Here is a 25,243-nt window from a genome sequence, read left to right on the forward strand (position 1 = left end):
ATGTATATAGCTAGCCCTTCCCATGTGCCCCCTATGCTCTAAGAGCATTCCACGTACTAACTTCTGCATCCTCGCAAAGCCACTCTCAGACAGAGGCAGGTGCAGAGGTGGGCAAGCCAATGACATTGAGCTGTCAAATGACTTGCTCGAAGTAAGAGGCAGAGCTCAGACTCAAACCCAGGCCATCGGGTTCCATACCTCGTCTTAACCGCTTTTCTTTTCTGCTTCTTATGTAGCAAGAAAGAGCAAGAGCCCAGAACAATACTGTGCATGTCCTACAGGCATCTTGATTTGTATATAAATGCACAGAAAAAAAGCCCGGCCGGGCTCCATGCCAAAGTGGCAAGTTACCTTGGGATACTGGTCAAAGCAGCCTTGGATCCTGCTCTTCCTAAACAAGAACTGCATTCACGCAGTATTTATATAAAATACTAAATATAAACAAGGTTGAAATTTTAAAACAATGGGAAGGCAAGTCAGCAGCCCCGGCGCTCCTGGCAGCTACCAGAAAGGAGCTATTGAGGAGGAGCCCAGATCTTCCCAGGAAGCCCCTCACTCCCCCGCACACAGGCTATCACAAACTCAAACCTTAACGTTTATAAAAGGTTTATTCTTCAACAGTGATTTGTTTTTAAAAGATGATAAACTTCACTTCTCTTACAGTAGAAAAGAGGCAGAGGGAGGAGCAGGAGTCACGGGTGGATGGGTCTCCCGCCCGACCAGACCATGCGGCTGGGCTTCTGCACCTCTGCCCCGGCACCCAAATGCTGAGGGCCCTTGCTGGGGACAGCTTGGGGCAGAGACTCCCACCACCCCCAACAGGGAGCGGCTGGCTCAGCATACAGGAAGATGTCAGTTTAGGCTAGAGGAATGGGGACCCAGACACCCAAGCCTGGAGCCCACGCAGACTCGAGGGAGATTAAAGTCTGCTTGGGGAAGGAGACCGCTGGAGCAGCCTTGAGATGCATCTCGAGTTCACACTGTTGACTGAGACCTTGCAAAGGTGTCTCGCCTTCAGCCCAGGTGGATGGTCAATGGCCAAAGCTCCGGGTCTGGTTGGGCTGGACCGGGCAGCCTCCGCCCACATGGCTTTGGCACAAGAAGTCTGTGTTCCCAGGCTGGGTTTGGGGACAGTAGCCAGCCCTCCAGAGTAAAAGCCCTGTCTTATGTGGCTGAGCCACCAAGCAGGGACTGCAGTATTTCGTGACTATGGATAGGGCGCCAGGGGGAGGTGGCTTGAGCCTTCAGGAGCCCGGGCCCCCAGGCTGAATGGGTCGGGCTGGGCTCACTCGAGGGAGGGGACCCAGTGCCCACAGCACTGTGGGTCACTTGGACAGAAGGTTCCAGACAGTTCTTGTTAGTGAGGCCCCCCCTGAGTCTCGTCAGCAGCGGCTCCATCCCTGAGTGTGCCTGCACACGCCTGTGCACTTGTGTGTGTACGTGTGCTGGGGGTGTGCAGTGTGTGGACACGCATGTAGCAACTGGGGTGCTCAGACTTTAGTAGGACTGATGGGCTGTCCATGGAGAGAGTCTTGAAGAAGCGGGGCGTAGGGGCTGGGGAGCCGGTCTGGCTGAGTGGCCATGCTGGGCTGGCTCGTGGCATCTCTGGGACCCTGTGGAGAAAGACGGGAGCTGGATCACCAAGCCCCGACGCCGAGCCCCACCCATATCCCCAGCCCCACCCTTGGCCATGCACCCACATCCTCCAGCATGGACGCAGCCCCCTGCCCGCCCCCCATCAGCAACACCCATGTATCAAGCTCAAGATGAGAAAAGGCTGGAGTGACGTACAGACCCCTGAAATGCAGTTACGAGAGCCTCCTGTCTCCCTACACGCCATCTCGCCATGCCCTGGCCCCATTCCCGGGGTTGCCAAAACCGAAGCCCAGGAGGACGTGCCTGATCCGGTGAGGAGGGCCAAGCAAGGAGTCCAGGGCTTCTCTGCAGCACCGTGAGCACAAAAACTGGAAACCCCCTACATGTCCAGCGACCCAGGAGTGCATTTTTAAAACAGAGTCACAAGATGGCATTGAACCTGGACAGCTTTCACAGCCGAAACCCGAGGAGGGGAACGCCAGCTGCAGAGTGGCCCATGAAAATCATTTTAATCATCTATTGTTCGTGGATATATTTATACAGACTTAGAGGGGAAAACGGACACACTGAGTTCCTGGCAGTGGCTGCCTCCGGGGGGGGGGGGGAAGGTGAAACAGAACAGAATGTTCATGATTAATGTTGTTGAGTCTGGGTGACAGAGAATATCAGAGACTGTAATTTATCTACTTTTACTTATTTTTTTTCTTTTTTAGTTTCTCAAGTAAGTTGTTAAAGGCAGCAATGATGATAAGGACTGGGAAGGGCCCCCCAACACCCAGCTCTGCATCCTCTCAGCCCTCTGTCTTCCTTCCTCTGAAGGTAGGGGCCCCCCCAGCCCAGCAGTAAGGGCTGGAGTACCCCCAGAACCTCCGCCCACTTATGCTTGTTCATGAACCCCAGTGGCTTGGCTCTCCAGGCGGTGAAGAGAATCAACCTCCACCCCACTCTGGGCAGGACAGAGGGAAGGGAAGAATCGAATCCCCCACTCTGGCTCCTCTCCCTTGGAGACAGATCTAAAGGCTTCCAGGACTGAGCCCATTCAAGCCAGGGGCAGGAATATGGGTTGTGGGCAGGCCAGCCCAGAGTGAGACCAGGCCCCCACACCCCAACACGCCACCATAGAGGGGCAGCATGGGACACCTGGGGTGGCCAGAACTTCAGCAATGTGGCCCCATGAGCCACAATTTAAGAAAGCCTTGGTGAGAAATAAAAAGAGAAACCAGACTAAAAAGACCCCCGGTCTACCCCCAAGGAAGACACATGTAACAAATCCCCAAGGAACCAGAACATGAACCATATTCCTCCTCTTCCTATTCACTTTTGTTTAGCAGAGGAGTGAGGACTTAGAATGGAAGAGAAATTACTGAGAAGGTAGGAAAAGTCCAGGAACATTTCCCTGAAGGGCTTCCATGTACAGTTGTCCAAGATGTTCACTGCACAAGGGCACCTATCCAAGGGGGCTGCAAATGGGCTGTCATGCTCCATTTGCCAAATCCTCAGCCCTAGAGCTGGCCAGGTCTGCACAGCTGGCAGTGTGTGACAGTGGCTGTCTTTCTTATTGACATAAAAATACTCTAAATACTCTCCTAGGCTGGGACAGGCCCCCATTTCCTGCTTTCTCCCAAGCAGGGCAGCCCTTCAAGATTACTCCCATGCCCCGGTGCGAGGCAAGAGGTAGGGCCTCCCCCAGGGACCCATGCTGAGGTTCAGCACAGGCTGGAGCCCACCATGCAGAGATTCTGGGTCTCCAAGACCACTAGTCGGTCACTTCCCAGGCACTTGCCCCCCAAACCAAAGCCTACAGGACACTGCAATCCCCAAGCAAACATGACTGGGGGGAGGGGCAGCGTCATCTGATGTGGAGGCTGAGCTGCCTTCCAGAAGGAATGGCAGTAGAATCTCTAAGTCAAAAACTCCCCTAATAACTTTAAAATTAGATTCTGTGGGTTAAAAAAAAAAAAGAGAGAGACCCTAGTTTTGTCTCTACTTTATTGGGAGGGGGGCTGGGCTGGCAGGACGTGTTGGCTATGTCCCTGGCAGTCGCAGGGCTCTGGCCTCACAACCACCAGCCCTATCTGTGCTAAAAGGGAATAACACCTTCTCTATGCCTGAGGACCCCACCCCTGCACCCTGAGAACGCCAAGCAAGTTTCCACAGAAAGGAATCATGGCTAGCAAGGGGCCAACCTATGCACAATAAGGCATCCCAGAGAGATTCTTGGGAGACAGGAAGGGAGACAAGTCTCCAGCTAGGACACCCGGCTTTTGAGCCCGAGGACTGTGCCCTCAAGGACATCCCGTGGATACTCAGCTCTAACATGCTCAGGGCCCATCCTCCTATTCCCCAATTGGCAGGAGGAGCCCCACAGAGCCTGGCTGGGGACACAGCTGCCCCTCCCTCCTTGCAGGGCCCGCAGCACCTGCGCCCACGTCTTTGCATTTTCTATTTTATTTCCGCCTCCAGTCCTGGCAATCGAAGCCAAGTGGAGGCAGCCAACTGGCCCAGAAGAGCAGGGCTGTTGCCTCGCCCTCGCTCTGTGGCTCTAAAGAAAGCTATTCAACCCAAGCAGGCTTGCCCCAGAAGCTTGAGGGGGCGGCACATTTCTGAGAAACCAAAGTAAGAGCTATTTATCAGAGGTACAAACATAGAGCGAGTCGCCCTACCCGACCCCAAACTCTAGGGCCGGGGCTCCACCTGCTGCATTCCACCCCCAAACCGAGCAGGAGCAGAGCAGGAGCAGGACTCGGCTCTCCTAGGACCTCAGACCTAATGGAACTCGGCGGAGAAGGTGAACTTCCACGGGCACAATCATGCTTCTCCCCAGGTAGGCTGCCAGATAAAATCGGTCCAGTTAAAGCTGAATGTCAGGTAAACAATTCAGTTTTCAGGATATGCACGTCCCAATGACAGCACGGCACACACCTACCCTAAAATGTATTCATTGTTATCTGGCATTGAAATTTGGACATCCTTCTGTTGTTGTTTCTTAAAAGGGTGGGAGTGTTTATCTGCATGTCTTTATTCCACCTGGCAAACCAACCCTTGGGCTGAATCCCAGGTATGCAATTGGTGCTCAGTTGATGCTGAAATTCTTTTTCCTGGTCAGTCATCCCAGATTGATTGATTGATTTAGGGTTTGGGTAGTTTTTGTTTTTGTTTTGTTTTGAGAGAGAGAGAGAGAGAGAGAGAGCATATGTGAGCAGAGGTGGGTGGTAGAGGGGGAAGAGGGAGAGAGGGAGAGGAGGAGAGAGGATCCTAAGCAGGCTCCATGCCCAGCATGGAGTCCAACATGGGGCTCTAGCTCACAACCCTGAAATCATGACCTGAGCTGAAATCAAGAGTCTGATGCTCAACTGAGCCACCCCGGCATCCCCATCCCAGATTTATTTAGACTCTCATTTCTCCAACAACTGATCATCTACATCAGAATCCCCTTGGGGGTGTCCATTAAAATATGGATTCCTTAAAAAAATAAATAAATAAAATAAAATAAAATATGGATTCCTGGGCTCCATCCATGATTCTATTCCAGAGGCTCCAGAAGGATGCCCAGGGCTCTGCACTTTGAGCCAACTTTCTCAGAGGTGTCTAGGGCACCAGAGGTTTGAGAAGCAGCTGGTTGGAACCTTGACCCTACCTTCCTAAGACAACTGTGCAAATGAGACAGCAGCCCACCGAGTGCTATTGCCTTCCACCTCCTACCAGGCCTGGGACCACAAAACAACCATTGGCTCAGAACACAAAAATATATAAGTACGAATTTGCAGTCTATAGACACTCCAGATGAAGTTTAGGCTGAAGAAATGTGTGAGATCCAAAGTGTTTCAAGCCACAAGAGTTCTACTCGCTACAGGGAAGGGGAGTGGGAGGGGGGGCGCGAGGCGTTACCTGGTACCCACCTACAGTCTTGCTTCTTGTAGCACAGTGCCCTTGGGAGCTGGTGTCATCAGGGATTCAGAATAGGCCTGAATGGCCTCCTTATCCTTTGAGCCCTTTTTACTACTACTCCAAAATAAATAGCATTTCTCCTAGAAGATAACCAAGCTAATTTATAATTGACGCCGCAGCCAAACACAAAAGGTTGACATGGTTCTTCAATTTTTGGAAAGCAAAGAGCAGGGTGTTAAGCCCAACTGTGAATGAATGGGGATGCTGAGACCTGGGGGATGGGTGCCCTTCACTAGGAGAAGAAATGCCTTCAGAAAACGTGCTCGGGGGCAGCCCGGTGGCTCAGCGGTTTAGCGCTGCCTTTAGCCCAAAGCGTGATCCTGGAGACCTGGGATCGAGTCGCATATCGGGCTCCCTGCATGGAGCCTGCTTCTCCCTCTGCCTGTGTCCCTGCCTCTCTCTCTCTGTCTCTCGTGAATAAATAAAATCTTTAAAAAAACAAAAACAAAAACAAAAAAACGTGCTCGGTCCAACAGACAATCTACGCAGGAAAGGGTTTACCCACCTGCACATCTAGGTGTGGCTCAGGACACAAGGTGGGGAGACGGGCCATAGTGGGCAGGGCGCCCTGGTGAAGAACCAGCGGGCTGAGCTGGTTGTTTGTTTTAAATGGGCCAGGAACAGAATTTTCTGTTAAAGAGGCTTGCTACTTGAAAGGAATGACTTAAAAAGAAAAATCTGCGTGAAATGAAAATATGTTGAGTTCATCAGCATACAAATTTTTTTTCTTTTAATAGGGACAAATAACATAAAAATAAGTGAGGCCTGACCCCCCGTTAAGCTTCCAAACAACAACATAAAAAGTCATGGAATAAATTTCCATTCTGTGGCCTCCAGTGCCACCCATGGGGAGGGAGTCTCAGTGGCATCCTCAGGGAGTCTGGGGGCCACACGCTCACCTGGGGTCAGGCCTGGGGGGAAGGGGCCCTATAGCCAGCAATTTCACATAGGTTTCCTCACTCTCCTTCCCCATCCCACTCCTGATGGAGACTCAGGAGAGAGGAAAGAGAAGATGGAGGCTGGGCCGGCCCCTCACCAGCCAGTCCCCAGGACCCCGCCTCTGGCAATGCATCTTCACTAGTGGAAACACCCAAGGAGGGATCCACAGGCTGGGAGCCTTGGCTTTTAGTCCCTTCCGCCCTCCCAACATAAATCGGTGTAAGAACCATAGGGTTCCCTGGAGTGCCAGCCGTCCCCAGCCCGGCCTCCCGGGCCCCTAGCGGGCTGCTCACACCCACCGGTCAGCAGGAGCTCAAGCAGCAGAGCGATGGTGTGGTGAGAGCGCGTGGGCCCCCGTACCCTCGCACCAGGGCAAACCTTCCCCACTAGAGGACGGGGAATTTGGAAGGCAAATCGGGTAAAGGGTCTGAAACCCAAACTTCCCTGAAACCCGGGAAGGTTTGTCATGACCCCAGCAAGCAAGCAAGCATGCAAGCTGCCCCCGAGAAAGAGAAGAAGTCAGAAGAGCTGTTCACCAAAGCTGAAGCCAGAAATCAGGCGCCATGGGGGCCTAAGGGCCCTCCCACATGCCTCGCCCACCTCGGCCTTGGGGCCTTTGCACTGGCCATTCCTTCTCTCAGAGCACTCCTTCTGTGACTCTGTGCAGAGTGCGTCATCACCGTCCACATCTGAGCTAACTTCTACCTCTCCTCCTGAGAAGCCTTTCCTGACACTCTCTCTAGAGCTGTCCCCAACCCCCTTGAATGCTGTGCTGTGCTGTCCAGTCCAGTAGCCACATATGGCTGTTAAGCCTTTAAAATGGGATGAGCCCAAATCAAAACCTGCAGTAGGTATAAAATACACCCTGCATTTCGAAAACTGAACATGAAAAAACAATGTGAAATATTTTTATATTTTTTATATCGATTACAAGTTGATGTGGTTGTATTTTGGACCTCTCCAAGTTAAACAAAATATATTATTAAAATTGATTTCTTTTTACTTAACATAGCTGTTAAAAAATGTAAATTTAAAATCACACACCCGGCTCACGTATTTCTCCTGGACAGCACAGACCTTGTCTGTCACGTTTTCTGACATCTTTATCATCAGCGAAATTACCTTTCCTGTTTACTCGGTTTGCATGTGTCTCCCTAACTAGAATACCATGCTCCCCCAGAGCAGAGCCCATGTCTGTCTTGTTCACGGCTATCTGCCCCGTCCCTGGCAGAGCCTGGCACCCACAGGTGCTGACGTGATGAACAAACCATTCAAGTATTCAAGTACCAGGTCTCATCACCCGAAGTCCACTGGCAGCCCTTCCCAGGGAGAGTCCCCAGGCCTCCCAGGACCAGCAGAAAAGTGACATTGTGGGATGTGAGAGAGGCAAGCATGCAGTGACAGCTCCCCTGCCCCAGGCAGAGACGTGGGACGACTGCCCAAGGTGGGCTCTAGGCTGGGAGTGTCTGCGGGGACGACTGGAGGGATGCCCAGGGGACCGCATCTGAGCCCCACCTTCCCCAGGCAGGCAAGCAATGGGCCATTCAGCCCTGGCCTCACTCTGGCCACTACCTACTTGGCTCCGCAACTGGTAGATGATGGGGATGAGCAGCAGGATGCAGCCCAGCGCGAGGAGGACGTACTGGGCGTAGTGCAACACATTGGGCATCAACACAAGCTGGGTATAGAAGGTCTTCAGGGGCTTGCCCTCCATTGCCCCGCTCTGGGGATGGAGAACAGCAAACAAATGCATGGGGGCCACACATCCTCAGCCCCCCACCCCTTCCCCATCTCAAGACCACAGGTCTGTGATGGAGCTTGCAAGGGAGTCTCATTTTCCTTGGGGCCACACAATGGGACCACATTTCCCAGACTCCCTTGCAGCTGGGGAAGGCCATGCGATCATATTCTGGCCAATGGGACTTGGGCCTAGTATGCTACAACTTCGGACCTGGCCCATAGACACCTGCCACGGGATTCTCTCCTGCATGGGTCCCAATTCCTGGATTGGGGTGGGTTCTGAGGATCTTGAAGAGGGCAGGACCACAGGCCAGCAGGAGCATGAGTGTCCCTGAATGACCACATGGAGCAGAGCTCCTCCTCCAAAAACCTGCCCAGACTGTGATGTGAACAGGCTGTTCCTTTGGATGCTAGTTCTGTTTGATTGAAGATGCACTGGCCAGAAGTAACCCCAAAAAGCCAGGAGAAAAAAAAGTTCAAGTGAAAAGCTGACCCTCTGGAAAGCAACTTCCCTTCTCTCAGGAGAAGTGATCAAGCACATTTTCAAAATTATACTGTGGACCAGGGCTTTACAGTTTTCATGCAGCTTCTGTCTTTCTCACCTATCAATGCAGTGGGATAACTGATAGGAAGTGTTTGGACTTTGTGAAGCTTCTCATGGATTGTTCTACATCCCACATTCCAGCTACCAGCCTACCCCTACCCTCCACAAACAGCCCTTTGCCCCCAAAGCCCACACTGGTTCCTGCCTGGGGTCCCAAACACTGTGCCCAAGGGCACCCAGGCAGGCAACCAGAGGCAGCCTCACCTCTTCAAACCACACCAACGGCAGGACCACGGGCTGGATCTTCCCCGTTTGTCTGGAAATAAGTGAGACAAAGCAAGTAAGAAGTTTTGTCAGGGTGTTTTATGTCAGGCAGCTTTGGTCATGTGATCCTAAGCTCCAGGGTCAGGAGGGATTTGATTTTGTAACAAGTGGATTGGTGCAGGCTTGAGTAATGGGCATTTCCTGGGAGGGAGCAACTTGACAACCTGTAATATCTTTCTGAATTAAAAATTCACATCTCCTATAAGGTGGGGACTGCCAGTGACCTGGCTGAGGTCCCTTTGTTCCTTTTAGAAACAAAACCCCAAATTTGATATTCAGGATGGCAGTGTACCCAGCTAACTAACAATAGGGTTTATGCTCACCTCCTGCTTTCCTTTGGAGAGTCTGGAATCTGGGTCCATGCCAGAACAGAGGCTGCCTACGTGACCAGGCCCCAATAAACACGCTGGGCACTGAGTCTCTAATGGGCTTCCCTGGTAAAAACACTTCACACGTATTGTCACAACTCATTACTGGAGGAATTAAGGGTATCCTGTATGACTCTCCTGGGAGAGGGCTCTGCAGGCTACTGTGTGGCTCATCCAGACTTCACCCCATGCACCTTTTCCTTTGCTGATTTTGTTGGAACTCTTCCACTGTAATAAATCACAGCCACAGGTAGGACTATGTGCTGAGTCCTATGAGTCTTCCCATTGAGTCATCGAACCTGAGAGTGGTCTTGGAGACCCCTGACACAACACTTATTAGCTAACTGTGAGACCTTGGGTATGCTCCCCACCCTCTGTCTCCTCTGTAAAGTGGTGATTACAATGGCACTCCTCATGGGGCTCTACTGCTCAAAATGCAGTAACATGACCAGACTGGTTAGAGGAACACCCACCATATAGAAAGTGCTCCAGGTTTGTTACTGCTGTCATTGTTAAATCCTAGCAAACAAATGGACGAAAATATTCTGCAGCTGCTTGTGGAGGACGGGAGGTGTGGGTTGGCTTATAGAAGGCATAGCTGGACAGAGGAGAAATGGAATGCAGTAGGGGACAGAACCAAAGTCAACACAAAAGGCCAAAATCTCTCAATCACCACTCTTAAACATCTCTCGGGCCACCTATTACGTAGAGTATTGTGCAGTGAAATGAATTTACACAGCATGACCTACAGAGGAGACACAGAAAACATTACAGAGGGGCACCTGGGTGGCTCAGTGGGTTAAGCATCTGCCTTCATTCAGCTCAGGTCATGATCTTGGGGTCCTGGGATCCAGCCCCGCATTGGGCTCTCTGCTCAGTGGGGAGTCTGCTTTGCCCTCTGCCTCTGCCCTTCCCCTCAGATTGGGGCTCTTTCTCAAATAAATTTAAAAAATAAAATAAAATAAAAACACTACAGAAATACAATAGAAGGTCCACGTTGGTCTTTTTTTATATGAGTTTATAAGAACTGATGTAAATTAAATGCAAATAGCATGCAACTCTGCTGCCTTTATCTTGTGGGCAAACAACACAAAAGTTCCCCAGACAAGCCACAGTTAAACAGCTCAGCTTGCAGGCAGCTGTGCCTCCGGTCTTTTCCCACACCCGTTGTCACTGGCCCTCAGGGATGGTGGGAATCACTGCTGTTAGACCAGCTCCCTAGAGGCCACTGCTCCAGCCTGAACTAGAGGTCAGACATCTGCATAGCCTCATCCTGAACAGATGCAGACACAGAGGCCCAGAGAGGTCAGGGTAGAGGCCCTGGGGTCACCAACAGGCAGAACTCAGCGGCCCACGTGTACTGCTGGCTTGAGCAGCGTTTGTCAAGAAATCCAATTCACGGGACACCTGGGGGGCTCAGCGGTTGAGCATCTGCCTTTGGCTCAGGGTGTGATCCTAGGGTTCTGGGATCAAGCCCCACATCGGCTCCCTGCAGGGAGCCTGCTTTTCCCTCTGCCTCTGTTTCTCTGTCTCTCTCATGAATACATAAAATCTTTAAAAAAAAAAAATTCCAATTAACTTCCAATAGGTGAAAATTAAGCCCCTGATAAAATTCAGATTTTGAAAAATGCATTTGAAAATGCATCAGATGGGGCGGCAGCGGGCATGAGCTCCCTGATGCAGGCAGGGGCTAGCCCTTGGTGCCCTCCCCACCCAGTCTGCCCAGCTCTTCCCAGTCACCTGCTGCCTCCTGCCCCCATGAAGTGGCGTGGGCCCCAAAGCCCGAGGCTGGGTGGCAGATGCCTGGTGGCAGGGCGTTTGACCACCCACAAATCTTCCACGAGCAAACCCTCTGACAGCCTCACGATGCACAACTTAAAAGCCAGGGTGGGAGCAAAAGAGAGGCGCGTATTCTTTCCAGTTGAAAGGCATTTTACAAAGCTGAAGAGATGCTCACATTCCTGCAGCCCAGAAATTCTTCCTAGGGAAATTTTTTTTAATGAAACTATTTCAAATATGCTTTAAAAAAAAAAAAAAGACAAAAACCAGAACCCAGATGCTACCATAACGACTAAGTCAGTGCACCATCTCGCCCAGCTCCATCACAACACCACGCTCTGACAAGAGCTGACGAGGACATGGAGGTTGGAGCGCTCCCACACTGCTGGCGGGAAGGTCAACGAGGCAGCTGCTGTACACAACAGCCCAGCAGCCCCTCCAAGGCCTAAATGTGGAGTTCCTCTCTGATGCAGCAATTTTGCTCCAAGGCATCTACCCAAAAGAAATGAAAGCACGCATCCACACAGAAATGTATACCTGCATGTTCAGAGCAGGCATTGCTCATGATGGCCCAAAACAAGAAAATCCCAAATGTCCATCAGCTGATAATGAAACATGCCCACTGCAGACAATGGAATAAGATTGGCCATAAAAAGGAAGAAGCTGCTACAACGTGGACGAGCCTTGCAAATACGATGCCGAGTGAGAAGCTGGACACAGAAGGCCACATACTATATGATCCTCTTTATAGGAAGTGTCCAGAACAGGCAAATCCATAGACAGAAAGTAGACAAGGGGTTGCCAGGGGCTGGGGGAAGGGGAGGGGAATGGCTGCTAATGGGGACAGGTGTCTTTGGGGGTGATGGAAACGTTCTAAACTTGACAGAGCAAAGGCTGCACGACTCTGAATATGCTACAAATCACTGAAGTGTATCTTTTTTTTTTATATTTGATTTAAATTCAAATTACCAACATATATAGTATAACCCCCACTGTTCATCTCATCGTGTATCCTCCTTAGTGCCCATCACCCTGAAATGCACCTTTTCAAAGGGTGCTTTTATGGTATGTGAATCACATCTCCATAAGCTCGCTACCCAAAACAAACAACAACAAAAAGAAAATCAAGGCTTAAAAAATGTCTTCTATAAAGTGAAGAGTCACACTTTAAAATGCTATTTGGTATGTTTCCATGTTCAAATACTTGCTTTGCCAGGATTGTTTTCTTTGTTTTTTTTTTCTTCTTTTTTTTCCAATTTTCTGTTGAATGGGAAACCACTTGGATGCAAGGGTCTGGTGAATTTGGGAGACAGATGTTAAGAGAGAAAACCAGGATTTCGGGGCAGGAAGCAGACTCCACATGCAGGAGGACCATCTCCCTCCCCATGAGCTTGTCCCTCGGGAGACCCCCGTCCCTGGGATCCCGGCCCCAGCCCCTATGGTCACTTACCCGATGCCTTTAATGGCCTTGATATACAGGCTCAGCTGCAGTTTCACGGAGCAGTTCATGGGGATCCCAGTGACCTGTGGCGGCAAGCACAGAGAGGGGCCTGGGCTCGCTGGAGCACCGGGGACACTCCAGACACCTGTCCCTGCTCCTGCTCCAGACAGTGGGTACAGGGGCCTTCCCCCCACCTCCCCACCCCACCCCCTGACTCCAAGCCCTTCCAGGCAAACACACACTTCCCTCTTCCGTGCACGGGCTTCCCCAGGTGTAGAATGTCATTTCTGCACTCACCCTCCTCCCCCGGTCCATCAGCCAAGCTAAACAAAATAGATTTGCATGTGGAAAAAGTCACTCTCCTCTGGATTCACACAACTTTTCAACTTTTCCTGTCTCAAACCTCATGTATTGGTCCTTCATGTCTAATTTTATGGTTGCCTTTTGCTTTTTTCTCAAGAACTTTTTAATTTCCAAGTTCGAGGCAGTGACAACAAACTTCCTTTGTGGCAGAAACCTATTTTTTTTTTTTTGGATAATTTTTTTGCATACAAAAATAGCAGGAGAGGTGACACACACATATAACCAAGCTCAGAGGGGTGGCTCCCGAAGCAGGAAGGAACCAAGGTTTGAGGTCAGGGAGGCCACAGCTGCTGGTTCTCCACGGAGGCCCGTTTCCTCATCCTCATTAGCAAAAGGAGCTAATTGCCCCCACCAGCTCCCAGAATTTCTGCACGGCAAAATAAGGTATGCCAGACTCAGAACCGTAAATGCTTGTTCGATGACCACGTACGTGGGTGGGAAAGGACGTTATCTTCCTTGATAAGCAGGCCTCATGGGCCTGGGTGGCACAGAGGGACGGGGCAAAGGCCGTGCTCCTTGGATGGGGGAGAGCTTGAACCCAAGAACCTGGAGGGATGGGAGTAAGTCCGTTCTGTGTGGTAACGTGTTAACATAGCAAATCCAAGGCTGCCCTCCTGGAGAAGCCTGTTGGCCAGGCTGGCCAGTGGCTGGCTTGACTTCGGGAGGGCCCTGCCCCGTTCCCTAACTGATAAGGGGGTGCTCACTGCGCCTGGATTGTTTGTACACACAGCATGATTTATGCTGGCCATCAGCTTTCCCGTGGGGAGTCTGGAAGTTTGGTAGGTACCAGGCAGTGGGAGCCAGCGTGAGCAGCCCTCAGTAAACACCCTGGGCACTGAGTCAGTAATGGGCTCCCCTGGGAGGTGACACAGCTCACTGCTGGGGGAATTAAGTGTGTCCTGTGTGCCCTCCATGGGAGAGGGCCCTGTACCTGGTTTGGTTGCCTCCACCCCTTGGTTTCACCCCAGGTGCCTTTTCCCTTTGCTTTGTGCTTTGTGTCTTTTCCCTGAAATAAATTACAGCTATTATTTCTACTATATGCTGAGCCCTGGGAGTCCTCCTAGCAAATCATCAAATTTGAGGGTGGCCTTAGAGACCCTGACATAACCCGGGCCCCCCAACCCTGCTTTCTAGAACAGACTTTATATTCGGAGGTCCCCCCTCCTTCCCCGGGCCACTTCCTTCCCCAGGAAATTCGTTTCCTTCTCTCCTTGGCCCCTGCTCCTCCAAATGCTGTGGGGCCCCTTCTTAGGGGGCAAAACCCCACCCACTCCCAGCACTTTACAGAACCAAGACATGGGACCATGAACACACTCCCTTTACCACACCCTTCCTGGATGCAGGAGCAGAAAAGCAGCCACCAGGAAAGCAATTCCAACAGGTATTCTGTTTTCCAGGCTAACGCCACTCAGGCAGCAAACTGGTCCCATGCCCTTCCTCCCCCAAAATCAACAACCAAAAATCAAAAGGCCATTTCCTTTCCCTGTGTGCCTCCAGCGGACCCAAAACCAAAGAATAAGCCAGTTTATACTGTGGCTGCAACAAAACACCTACTGGCATCTGTCTGGTTCCCCAATCTTAGCCACCTGTTCCCCAACACGGGGGAGGAGAAGCGAAAGACATGCACTAGTATAAAAGTCATGGGTGAGAATCCAGTCATGTTCTTGCTGGATTCCCCAGAAGCTGGCAGAGAGAGGGAGGGGGCAGTAAAATAAAGGAACCAGGGACGCCTGGGCAGCTCATCGGTTAAGCATTCGACTTAATTTCAGGCCATGATCTCAGTCAGGGTCCTGAGATTGAGCCCCGCATAGGGCTCCACACTCAGCAGGGAGTGTGCTGGAGATTCTTTCCTCTGCCCCTCCCCCCCTCACAGCGGTGCACACTCACTCTCTCTCAAATAAATAAATCTTTTTAAAAAATGGGAAATGAACTAGGGGTGGTGGAGGGGGAGGAGGGCGGGGGGTGGGGGTGAATGGGTGACGGGCACTGAGGGGTACACTTGACGGGATGAGCACTGGGTGTTATTCTGTATGTTGGTAAATTGAACACCAATAAAAATTAATTTATAAAATAAAATAAAAAAAAATAAAATAAAAAATCAATTAATTAAATAAATCAACTAAAAGAGAAACAGGTGAACAGTCAACTTAGCTTTATAACAAAAAACTTAAAAACCGGTTAAAATGTTAAGACAACATGGAAAAGCCTTAACATTTCTAGCAATAACAAATGAACTTAATTTGGAACACAGAACACAGTCGTATTAATTGCTATCAATTTAATTAATATCAATCTCATTAAAATTAACTATATATTAGCAGAGGACATGAGGTGGGGACATCAGAATTTAGCTTTGAATTATTTGTTGGAATTGTCTGAATTCAGCTTTGTCCCTCACTTACTCTGTCAATTTATAAACCCATACCCACTGAGATACTAGTGCCTCTGTGCTAACGGCTGGAATCCAGGCAATGAACAAGACAGAATGGACCTTTCCTCTGTGGAGCCAAAAATCCCATTTACAAGTTGTATCACTTGACCTATCTGGACCACAGCTTCCCCATCCACACAACAGGAGTAGCAGTGCTCACCCCTTCCTAAATAATTGTGAATATTTACAGAGTTACTGCGTATGAAAATTTCTACCTCGTGTCAGCACCATGAGTATGCGAGCAATATTTGCTGGATGTGAAGTGTGTGTGGTCACAATTGACTTAACTAGTCTGGATTTTAGTGAAAAGAGAGAGAGGGAGAGCGTGGAGTTGCAGGAGCCGGTGGGTCGAGTCAGGAGCCCAGAAGTCTGAGTCCACAGAGGAACAACATGGAACAGTATCCAGCAGAAGAGCTCAGCAAAAGCCTGTGTGGCCACACACGAAACAGAAAACCATGGGACTGGCGGACGCCTGCGTGGCTCAGCAGTTTAGAGCCTGCCTTCAGCTCAGGAGGTGATCCTGGAGTCCCAGGATCAAATTCCATATTGGGCTCCCTGCATGGAGCCTGCTTCTCCCTCTGCCTATGCCTATGCCTCCCTGTGTCTCTCTTGAAGAAAGAAAGAAAAGAAAGAAAAGAAAAGAAAGAAAAGAAAGGAAAGGAAAGGAAAGGAAAGGAAGAGAAGAGAAGAGAAGAGAAGAGAAAGGAAGAGAAGAGAAAGAGAAGAGAAGAGAAGAGAAAGAAGAGAAGAGAAAAGGAAACCATAGGAATGGGACGCCTGGGTGGCTCAGTGGTTGAGCATCTGCCTTCGGCTCAGGTCGTGATCCCAGGGTCCTGGGATCAAGTCCTGCATCAGGCTCCCTGCAGGGACCCTGTTTCTCCCTCTGCCACAGTGTGTCTCTGCCCCTCTCTCTGCCCCTCTTATGAATAAATAAAATCTTGAAAAGAAACCCATAGGATTTTTTAATCAACAGCAAAAGCCAGTAACTCTAAATGGGCATATTTTACAGTGACAGAGATACTAAGAGGTAAGACACCCAGGTACAGATAGGCCCATGGGAGGGCCACATGTAGGGATCTGCTATCTGCTTGGTCCCCACCTGTAGACAGAATGTCACAGAGGACAAATTCCCCAGAACCCAATTTATCTGCAAGTTATTCCAGGCTCTTGTCGGGACCTATATCTTTATGATATGTTGGCACAGCCAGAGGGCTCCTCTCACTAATTTGCAGACTGATAATTCTAATTAATTTACTGTCTTATGGTCCTTTTATAAAGACAATTACCTGTACAGAGATAATGAACCCCTTGAACTATGGAGTCAGGGCAAAGTAGGGACCTCTAATGGCTTGATATTCTAGTAGCGATCAATTCCAAGGAAAGCCAGGCTTCCCATCACCCCCACCCTAGAAGAGCTCAGTGCGTGGGGTCCAAGTAGGCACCAGTCAGAAATCACCCACTACCCTCCACAGGTTGACAAGCAGGGGCTCACCGGGTGGATGTCCAGGAATAAGGAATGCTCCTCTTGGTTGGGGTGGAGGCCAAGCACTGCCTCTGCCAGCATCGGGTCAGCATTGTAGAAGTGAGGGTGGGAGAGAAACAAGGGCGCATCTAGAAGGCAGAGGGGGGGGGGGAGAGGTCGTCAGACAAGGGAGAGCCTTGGCACATCCAGAGGCCTGCATTGTGCCAGGCCCAGGGGATGCACAGGGAGTTAAAGAGGACCACTGCCTGCAGAGCATCCAGATGATGGCAAGATGCAAACAACAATACCTAGACAGAGAGGATTCCTTCACCCAGTCTGTAAATGTCTACCAAGGGCCCGAGAGATGCCCCCCATGCGGAATGGACAAGCTCTGTACCGCAGGAATGATAACAGAGGAGCTGCTGATTTGGGTGGGGGAGATCACAGGAAAGAAGGGAGGATGGTGAAAATATGCCAGGCAGGGAAGGCCACAGAACAACATTTCAGGTGGAAAGTTTGGCAGAAACAAAGGCAGGGAGATGGGAAAATGCACAGGGCACGTGGAGCAGACAGTACATGGAGGTGAATTATGGGAGATGAGGACAGAAAGGTAAGTTGAGGCCAGATCCAAACTTGGGTGGGGGAGGGGCATCTTGATGGCCAAGCCAAGCAGCCTGGACTGTCTTCTGCAGGCAATGCGGCAGCCGCCAGAGGTGCAGAGGTGTGAATGCCTGCAGCCAGGTCTCCCTATCATCCACGGGAAGGGAGAAGACACACCTGCTTTGCTCCTTCTCTCCCAGCAGCCGGTCTACTGGATGGACGCAAGTGTGAATAAGGACTGACTCAGGCCCTTCTGTGTGAGCAATTCACACCCAGAAACGTGAAGCCAAACCTCTCCATCAACTGATCGTACAAGGCAAACGCCAGCGCATCCTCGTGTGCTCAGGATAACGTCTAACAGGCCTGATGGACAATGAGTTAACGATGAAAAGAATGAGCCTCTCCGAGAAAACCCAAGAGGATCCAGAACAGACAAATCCTAGAGACAGGACACCATACATTGTGCTAGCCAGGGACTAGGGGATGGGAGATGGGGAGTGACTGCTAAAGGGTATGGGGTCTCCTTCTGGGAGAATAAGAATGTTCTGGTACTAGACAGAGACAGTGGATGCACAATCTTGTAAATGTACTAAACGCCACTGAATTGTACATAATTTAAAAATGGTTAATTTTATGTTATATGAACTTTACCTCAATATAAAAAAAAAGGAAAAAACAACAATAAAACTCACAAGGTCTCCTCTGTAAAACCAACAGCACGTCCACCACCTACCAGGTGACCGCCATTTGTGTTATGTGTATCTGGCAGCCTCAAATATCTAGATTCCTTCCACTTAGCAAGGCCAACCATAAGTTTGAAATAAAAGCTGGCATTTCATTGCTGCCTGATATTATCTTTCCCGGGATACTTTTACATTCATTGCCTTCTTGTTTCTCAACATTGATTCATTTAGCCAAGTACCTCTCCAATTTTGCCATATCTGGGTCCCCCTGCACAATTATATAATGTGCGTCTCTGACCCAAATGCCATTATTTAAATAGCTATATTTTAAGGCAGGGCTTTCTATCTGAGCCATAACTGGCAAACACTTGCCACAATAAGTAAATATAGGAAGAAATACAACAGAAACCATGAAGGTTGCACATTCTTTTTTTTTTTTTAATTTTTATTTATTTATGATAGTCACAGAGAGAGAGAGAGAGAGAGAGGCAGAGACACAGGCAGAGGGAGAAGCAGGCTCCGTGCACCGGGAGCCCGACATGGGATTCGATCCCGGGTCTCCAGGATCGCGCCCTGGGCCAAAGGCAGGCGCCAAACCGCTGCGCCACCCAGGGATCCCAAGGTGGCACATTCTAACTAGATACCGTTGCCCGCATGGGGGCTTTGAGCATGAGACCTGCTCTTTTCGATTCAAAGGAAAGACAGGGAGCACCAGGCTCGCTTAGTCGATGGAGCTTGTGACTCTTGATCTTGGAGCTGCAGGTTCAAGCCCCATGCTGGATGTAGAGATTACTTAAAAATCAAAATCAATGCTGAGCCTGGGTGGCTCAGTCGGTGAAGCATCTGCCTTGGGTTCAGGTCATGATCCCAGGTCTTGGGATTTGAGCTCTGTTTCAGACTCCCTGCTCAGCAGGGAGCCTGCCTTCTCTCTCCCTCTGCCCCTCCCCCTGCTTATGGTCACTCTCTCACTCTGCTCTCTTTCTCTCAAATAAATAAAATCTTTAAAAAAAAATAAAATCTTTTAAAAATAATTTTAAAAAATGTTTTTAAATAAAATCTTTTAAAAATAGTAAAAAATCTAAAAAAATAAAAATCTTTTAAAAAGAAAGATAGGTGCTGGAAAGGCCTCTTACGCCAACAGCGACTCTCTCACTAACCCTCTCTCCCAAATCAGTTAATGTTATTTTAAGCCATCTCCTCGGACCCTCGAAGCTGCCTTGAGTACCCCAGGTACAACGCCCTATCATTTGGAAACCCTCCTTCCTTACCCTCCCATCTCTCCTGTGGAAAGAGACCACCAGAGCGAACACGAGGAGCCCCGTGTTTACAGATGGCAACACTGAGACCGTCTAAGGGCAGCGGTCACCACACCAGGCCCCTGAAGGCGGTAAATCTCAAAGGAGGCCAGAGGCACCTGACATGGGTCAGACCAACGTCCATGACCCAACTCTTGCTTCAGACAGTAAGCAGGCTTGTTCTTTTAACAGCAAGCCAGGCTCCCCATCTTCCCAGCAAGCATGCACGTGTGCATTCCTTTACATTTTATTTCCAAACGGCACGGGGATTAAATGGCCATTAATTTATAGCTTTATGGCTCGCCCAGCCAGACCTCATTGCCCAGGGTCACCACAGATTACGACGAAGAGGTCTGATGAACAGGTCTGAGGGCCTCGAGCAGCACAGATGTTTGAGGAATGAGAGTCCTCTAGGTCCAAGAAATGTTCAAGGCCCTAAAAGGGAAATGTTTGGTATTTCTTATCTTCAGACAAAAGGTTAGAGAAATGCAGACAGAAGTGTGCGGGAAAAAAAAAATAAAAAGAAAAAGAAAAAAGAAAAAAAAGAAAAAAAAAAAAAAGAACTGTGCGTAAAGACACGGGCAGGAAGTTCCCAGCAGCACTGGGCTAATGGTCAGAAGGCAGCAGCACCGATGCCCGTGAATGGCTGAACGGGTACGGACACGATGGTGCGTTCCCTCGGTGGCACATCATCCAATGAGGAAGAGGGTGCCCACAACACCCAATGCGGACAGACCCCACCAACACAATAATGGGTGGAAGAGGCCAGAAAGAGAGACAAACGCAGTGTTCACCGTATGATCCTGTTCACCTAAAGACCAGAGGCAAGCAAAGCTGTGCTGCTGGACGTCGTGCCAGTGCTGGGAAGGGGCCCGGGGGCTGCTGGGGGGGCCACTCCTGTTCTGCTTCACGATCCGAGTGCTAGTTACAGCAGCGTGTGCATTTTGTGGAATTTCAACCTGCACACATCCTTTGGGCAACCCTCTGCACCCATGTTTATTTCAACATTAAAAAAAGAATTATTTTATTTACGTAGATAGTTTAAAATTCCTTTGCATTTCTAGGGGTGCCTGAGTGGCTCAGTCAGGTGGACATCTGACTCTAGACTTCCGCTCAGGTCGTGATCTCAGGGTTGTGGGATCGAGCCTCACGTCAGGCTTGGCGCTCAGCACAGAATCTGCTTGTAGCACTCTCTCCTTCCCCCCTGTCCCTCCCCACCCCTGCTCCCTCTAAAATAAATATATAGATCTTTAAAAAACAAATAAATAAATAAATAATAAAATTCCCTTGCACTTCTGAAGTTATCCTGGCAGATGTGCTAAGATGGGGCAGTGCAGACCTCGTCCCTAGCCCTCTGACGTGGATGGACCTATATAGCCCATGCCTGCCTGGCACCCACCCTTTCTCCTGGAACCCACATCCCAGCTCTGGAACCCACTGTCCCCTCCCACACTATGCCAGGGCTGGTCCCACCCATGGAGTCAGGGGCTGAGTGTGTGACTTGGTAATTGGCTCATAGCTGGCCATGGGACTCAACCCCAGGACCCCAGGATCACAACCCAAGCCAAAGGCAGACGCTCAACCACTGAGCCACCCAGGGATCCCTACTCTGGGATCTTTAATGCCACAAGCCATGAAGTGCTCCTAACGGCTTAGGTTGCTGCAGCTGTCACCTGCCACAGCAGTGGTAGCACACAGCCCAGCGGGTCTCTGTCACCCCCTCCCACAAGCAGAAATTCCCACAGACACCAGGAAGGGAAGCATGAAACAGAGGGTGAGGCCAGATAGGTCACACAAGGCCATGACAGAGAGGGCACCTCTAGACCCCAGCTCCAAACCCTTCACCTTACAGAGCACCCCATTCTGCTTGAACATTGGGAGTCATCCAACCGGACAACCCTGTGGCCAACTACCCTTCTCAAACCCCCATCTCCAGTGGGACATGTGGCTTCAGCCGGACAGGCCCCCGGAAGGCAAGACCCAGTCAAATGAGGAGTGGCTTCTTATCCTACCAACCGTGGGAACTCGGGCATGTCCCAGTCCTGAGCTTCAATTTTCTAAGTGCGGGATAAACCCCACACACACCCATACACTCAAATACTACCTACTGGTCACAATTCTAGAAGCTAAGGACAGAGCCCTGCCAGCAGCATTTACAGTCTGGTGGAGGACCCAGGCAATAAATAAGTAAAACAAAATACACAGTGATTTCAGGGAGTGATGGGCAGCAAGAACACACCAGAGGCTGAAATGACAGAGAGCAGCTTGCAGGGATAGGGGGGACAGAGGGGTAAGGAGGGACAACTTTAGTATGGGAAATCACAGCAGGCCTCCTGGAGGAGGTGGCCTCTGAATAGAACAAAAGGAGGGGAGGGAATAATCCACACAAATCCACATGGATATCTGGAGAAAGAACTTTTGAGGCAGGGGGAACAGTTGATGCAAAGGCCCTGAGGTAGGACCAAACTTGATACAGTCTACAAACAGGGAGAAGGCAGGGGGCTGAAGACTAGTTAGTGGGGGGAGTACAGGAAGAAATGATATTCGAGAGGCTGGCACAGGCCAGATCCTGCAGAGCACAGAGGCTGCAGTCAGGTCAGGGCTTCACTTTATGTGCGTGGGGGGAGCTGTAAGACATTTGAAGCAAAGCGTTGGCTGGCAATCTGTGTTTTAGAAGGGTCCCTCGGGCTGCTCTCTGGAACAGGTCCCACAGTGGGGAAGATGCCTCCTTCTGCACTGGCCGTCCCATATAGAAGTCACTAGGCACATATGGGTGGTGATCATTTGAAATGTGGCCAGTGTGACTAAGGCACTGCCTTTTAATTTAATTGCATTCAAACCAATTTCAATTTACAGAGCCGCCCCCCCACCAGGGCCAGTAGTGATGGCACTGGACAGTCTGGGAAACAGTAGGTGTGTAAGGTGACAGCAATGTCACAGAGGGGCTAACAGGAGGCAGAGTAACGGGAGGGAGTAGGGACTCCTTTTGTTTGCAGACAGAGCTGACGGGCTTGCTGATAGGCTGGGCAAGGACGAGGGGGAGCACTGGAGGTGACAGCCAGGTGTCCAAATTGAACAATTGAGGCGGACTTCCAGGGGCCTGGCACACAGCTTGAAAATGTGACGCCAGATGACACCGCTGGCACGAGGCCTCACACTCCAGCCCAAACCACACACGACCCAACGAGATCTTATGGAACAGCCCGGCTGGTGGCGGCTTCCTTCCCTCCCAACAGGGAGCGAAGGGCCCCTCCCACGAAGCCACATCCTCGAGGTACATATCCTGGGGCGGCAGGCGGGACGAGGCCTCCCCAGAGCCATCCGTGTCCCTGTCTGCAGAGCCTGTGAACACACCAGGTCCCTGGGCAACGGGAGCAGCGCAGGGGGAATGAAGGCTGCGATCAGCTGGCTCTAAAAGCGGATTATCCCCGGGGTAGGGGCGGGGGAGGCGTGCGATATAGCCTCCAGGGTCTTTAAGCCAGAAGACAGAACCGGAGAGATGGGGCCTCGGACATGGGATCAGAGAGACACGGAGTTGCTGGCGGTGAGGACGGACGCGGGGCCAGGAGCCAGGGAACCCCAGACAGCCTCAGAAAGCCCACCACCTGGCCCCCCTGCACCTCGGGAAAGGAACTCGGCCTGCCGACCCCGGGGCCCTAGGCCTGCATCGGACCTCGGAACTGTTTCAGGTGCTACGTTTATGTTGTTTATGTCGCTCGGCCACTGAGATTGTGGGAATCCATTAGTACAGCAACTAATCTACACGGCCTTTTCTCCTCTTCTCTTCCTTATCTCCGGCCTAATGGGATTATCAGGAGTAGAGGCCAGAGATGTGGCAGCCTGGGAGGAGCCCCGCCCGCTGCCCTCCCGTGGGAGACGGCACGTACTGAACCTGCAGGTGCTGACGTTCTGAATTCCAGACTCCAGGCATGGGCAGAAGCCCTCGTTGGGCGGGTAGACAGAGCCGTTGGCGAATAAGGTGCTGGGGGCCACGAAGCGATAGGTGGGGATGCCTTGGAACGTCCCCGACTCCTTGTAGATTAGTTTCATGGACCTGCAGGGACAGATTGGGGCGGGGGGCGGGGGGTGACCTCGGGAACCGGGCCGAGAGACCGTCCTATTGAAGGTAAGCCCAGCCGAGCCACTTCTCCCCGCCGGTGCTGCCAGCCCCCGGGTCCCCGCAGCCACCAGCTCTCCCCCCACCCCGGGGAACTGCCGACAGCCTGCTATTTGCTCTCCCCACCTCCCTGCCCACACTCGTCTGTTCCCCGAGAGCAGGTGGCGCTTTAAAACGAGAACACTTAAAAGGGCAATGGCTTCCCGTCTCATCTATAATAAGATCTGTCATCCTCACCGCGGCTCAACAGATTCTATGAGGTCCAGCCTCGGGCTGCCCTGTATTGTACCCCACGAGCCTCCTGGCGATTGCTCAGACATCCTTCCTCCTGCCCCCGGGCCTTTGCATCTGCTGCCCTATCTGCCCCTCCCTCGATGCTCACACATCAGACTACAGTTCTCCACATGGGTGGCGATTCAGCGGCCACCTCCACAGGCTGCAGCAGCACACCCCTCATCCTATTAACCCTGCTCTATTCCACTTCTAAGCATGAACAGGGTCTTCAGATTATAACCGTCCTGCCTCCCTGCTGTCCACGGAGACCCTTGGACAGGGCGACGCTGGGTGGGATGCACTGTAAGCATAAAACACGTTCCAGATTTCTACAGCTTGATACAAAAAAAAAAAAAAAGTAAAACATCTCAGTAACAGTGGACATTGTTTACACACCGAAATGGTAATATTTTGGATACCGTGGGTCAAATAAAACCTATCATTAAAATCAACTTCACCTACTTCTTGTTACTTTTTTTAACATGGCCACTAGAAAATTTAAGAGTATAGACAGGACTGACACCGTGTTGTGACTGGACAGCACCGGCCCAGACAAGGGTGCTGGTGATGGAAATGTGGTTGCGCAACAAGACACCCTTGTTTTTAGAAAACACCCACTAAAGTATTGAGATGGCCAACGTACTCCCCAAAGGTCTGGGGACAGAGCGCACAGGGCCAAAGAGAACTCCCAAAACTGAGTGAAATGGCTTGCTCTTGCCACTCTTCTCTGGGATGAAATTTCCAATTTTAAAAAGTGAACATACACACAGCACAGGCCTTCAGGCTCTCTGACACTGCCCCACGGTGTGTCTGCCTGAGTCCCCCTGCCAGAATATAAGTCCCCCAGGAACAGCAACTGGGCCCATCCCATCTCTGCCTAATGCAGCAGGTGCCACAGAGGTCTGCTGGGAAGGCAGAGGAGTCCAAGTTCACATCAGTAACTCTCAAGTAAAGGATTTTTCCAGAGTGGCCTGAATGGGGCAGAGTGCCAGGCAGTGGCCAGAGGTGGGTCCTAGGGTCCACTGTCTCTTCTCACCTACACTGGGGCCCCTGGAAGCCACTACCCCAAGCAAGCCTCTGAGGCCATAGTCTAGAGCCTGCAGGGGCCATAGGGGAGGCATCTAGATGTCTCAGCATCCAGATGGACATGAGGGAAGCCAGAGAGAAGCCACAGGGAGCCCATGCTCACCTAATCCCAGCCCTCTACGACCTGATGGTTTCCTGCTGCTGCCACTGCCACCGCCACCGCCACCACCGCACCAAGCACTGCATGGCCAGCAGCCTCTCTGGGGCCTGCCAAAGCACCACAAGCGCTTTGGCTTTTCATGACGTAACCTAGG

General features: G+C 50.9%; 1 protein-coding gene across 2 annotated transcripts in view; it reads right to left on the minus strand.

Moving 5' to 3' along the window:
- Positions 1 to 589: 589 nt before the first annotated feature.
- SCARB1 (scavenger receptor class B member 1) overlaps positions 590 to 25,243 on the minus strand; it is a 74,142-nt gene continuing 49,488 nt past the window's right edge. Inside the window, exons 7-13 of one of the 2 annotated variants that reach the window (XM_055322029.1) lie at positions 23,401 to 23,567; positions 16,966 to 17,084; positions 12,689 to 12,762; positions 9,032 to 9,083; positions 8,060 to 8,206; positions 5,496 to 5,624; positions 1,476 to 1,613 (exon numbers count right to left, since the gene is read on the minus strand). In XM_055322029.1, the coding sequence (XP_055178004.1) occupies positions 5,496 to 5,624; positions 8,060 to 8,206; positions 9,032 to 9,083; positions 12,689 to 12,762; positions 16,966 to 17,084; positions 23,401 to 23,567 (688 nt within the window). In that variant the 3' untranslated portion in view covers positions 1,476 to 1,613. Of the gene's footprint in view, positions 1,614 to 5,495; positions 5,625 to 8,059; positions 8,207 to 9,031; positions 9,084 to 12,688; positions 12,763 to 16,965; positions 17,085 to 23,400; positions 23,568 to 25,243 lie in introns of both variants that reach the window. The other variant, XM_055322030.1, reaches the window with a different exon arrangement.

Source organism: Nyctereutes procyonoides, unplaced genomic scaffold (genome assembly GCF_905146905.1).
Source record: "Nyctereutes procyonoides isolate TBG_1078 unplaced genomic scaffold, NYPRO_anot_genome, whole genome shotgun sequence".
In the NCBI taxonomy this organism is placed as follows: Eukaryota; Metazoa; Chordata; class Mammalia; order Carnivora; family Canidae; genus Nyctereutes; species Nyctereutes procyonoides.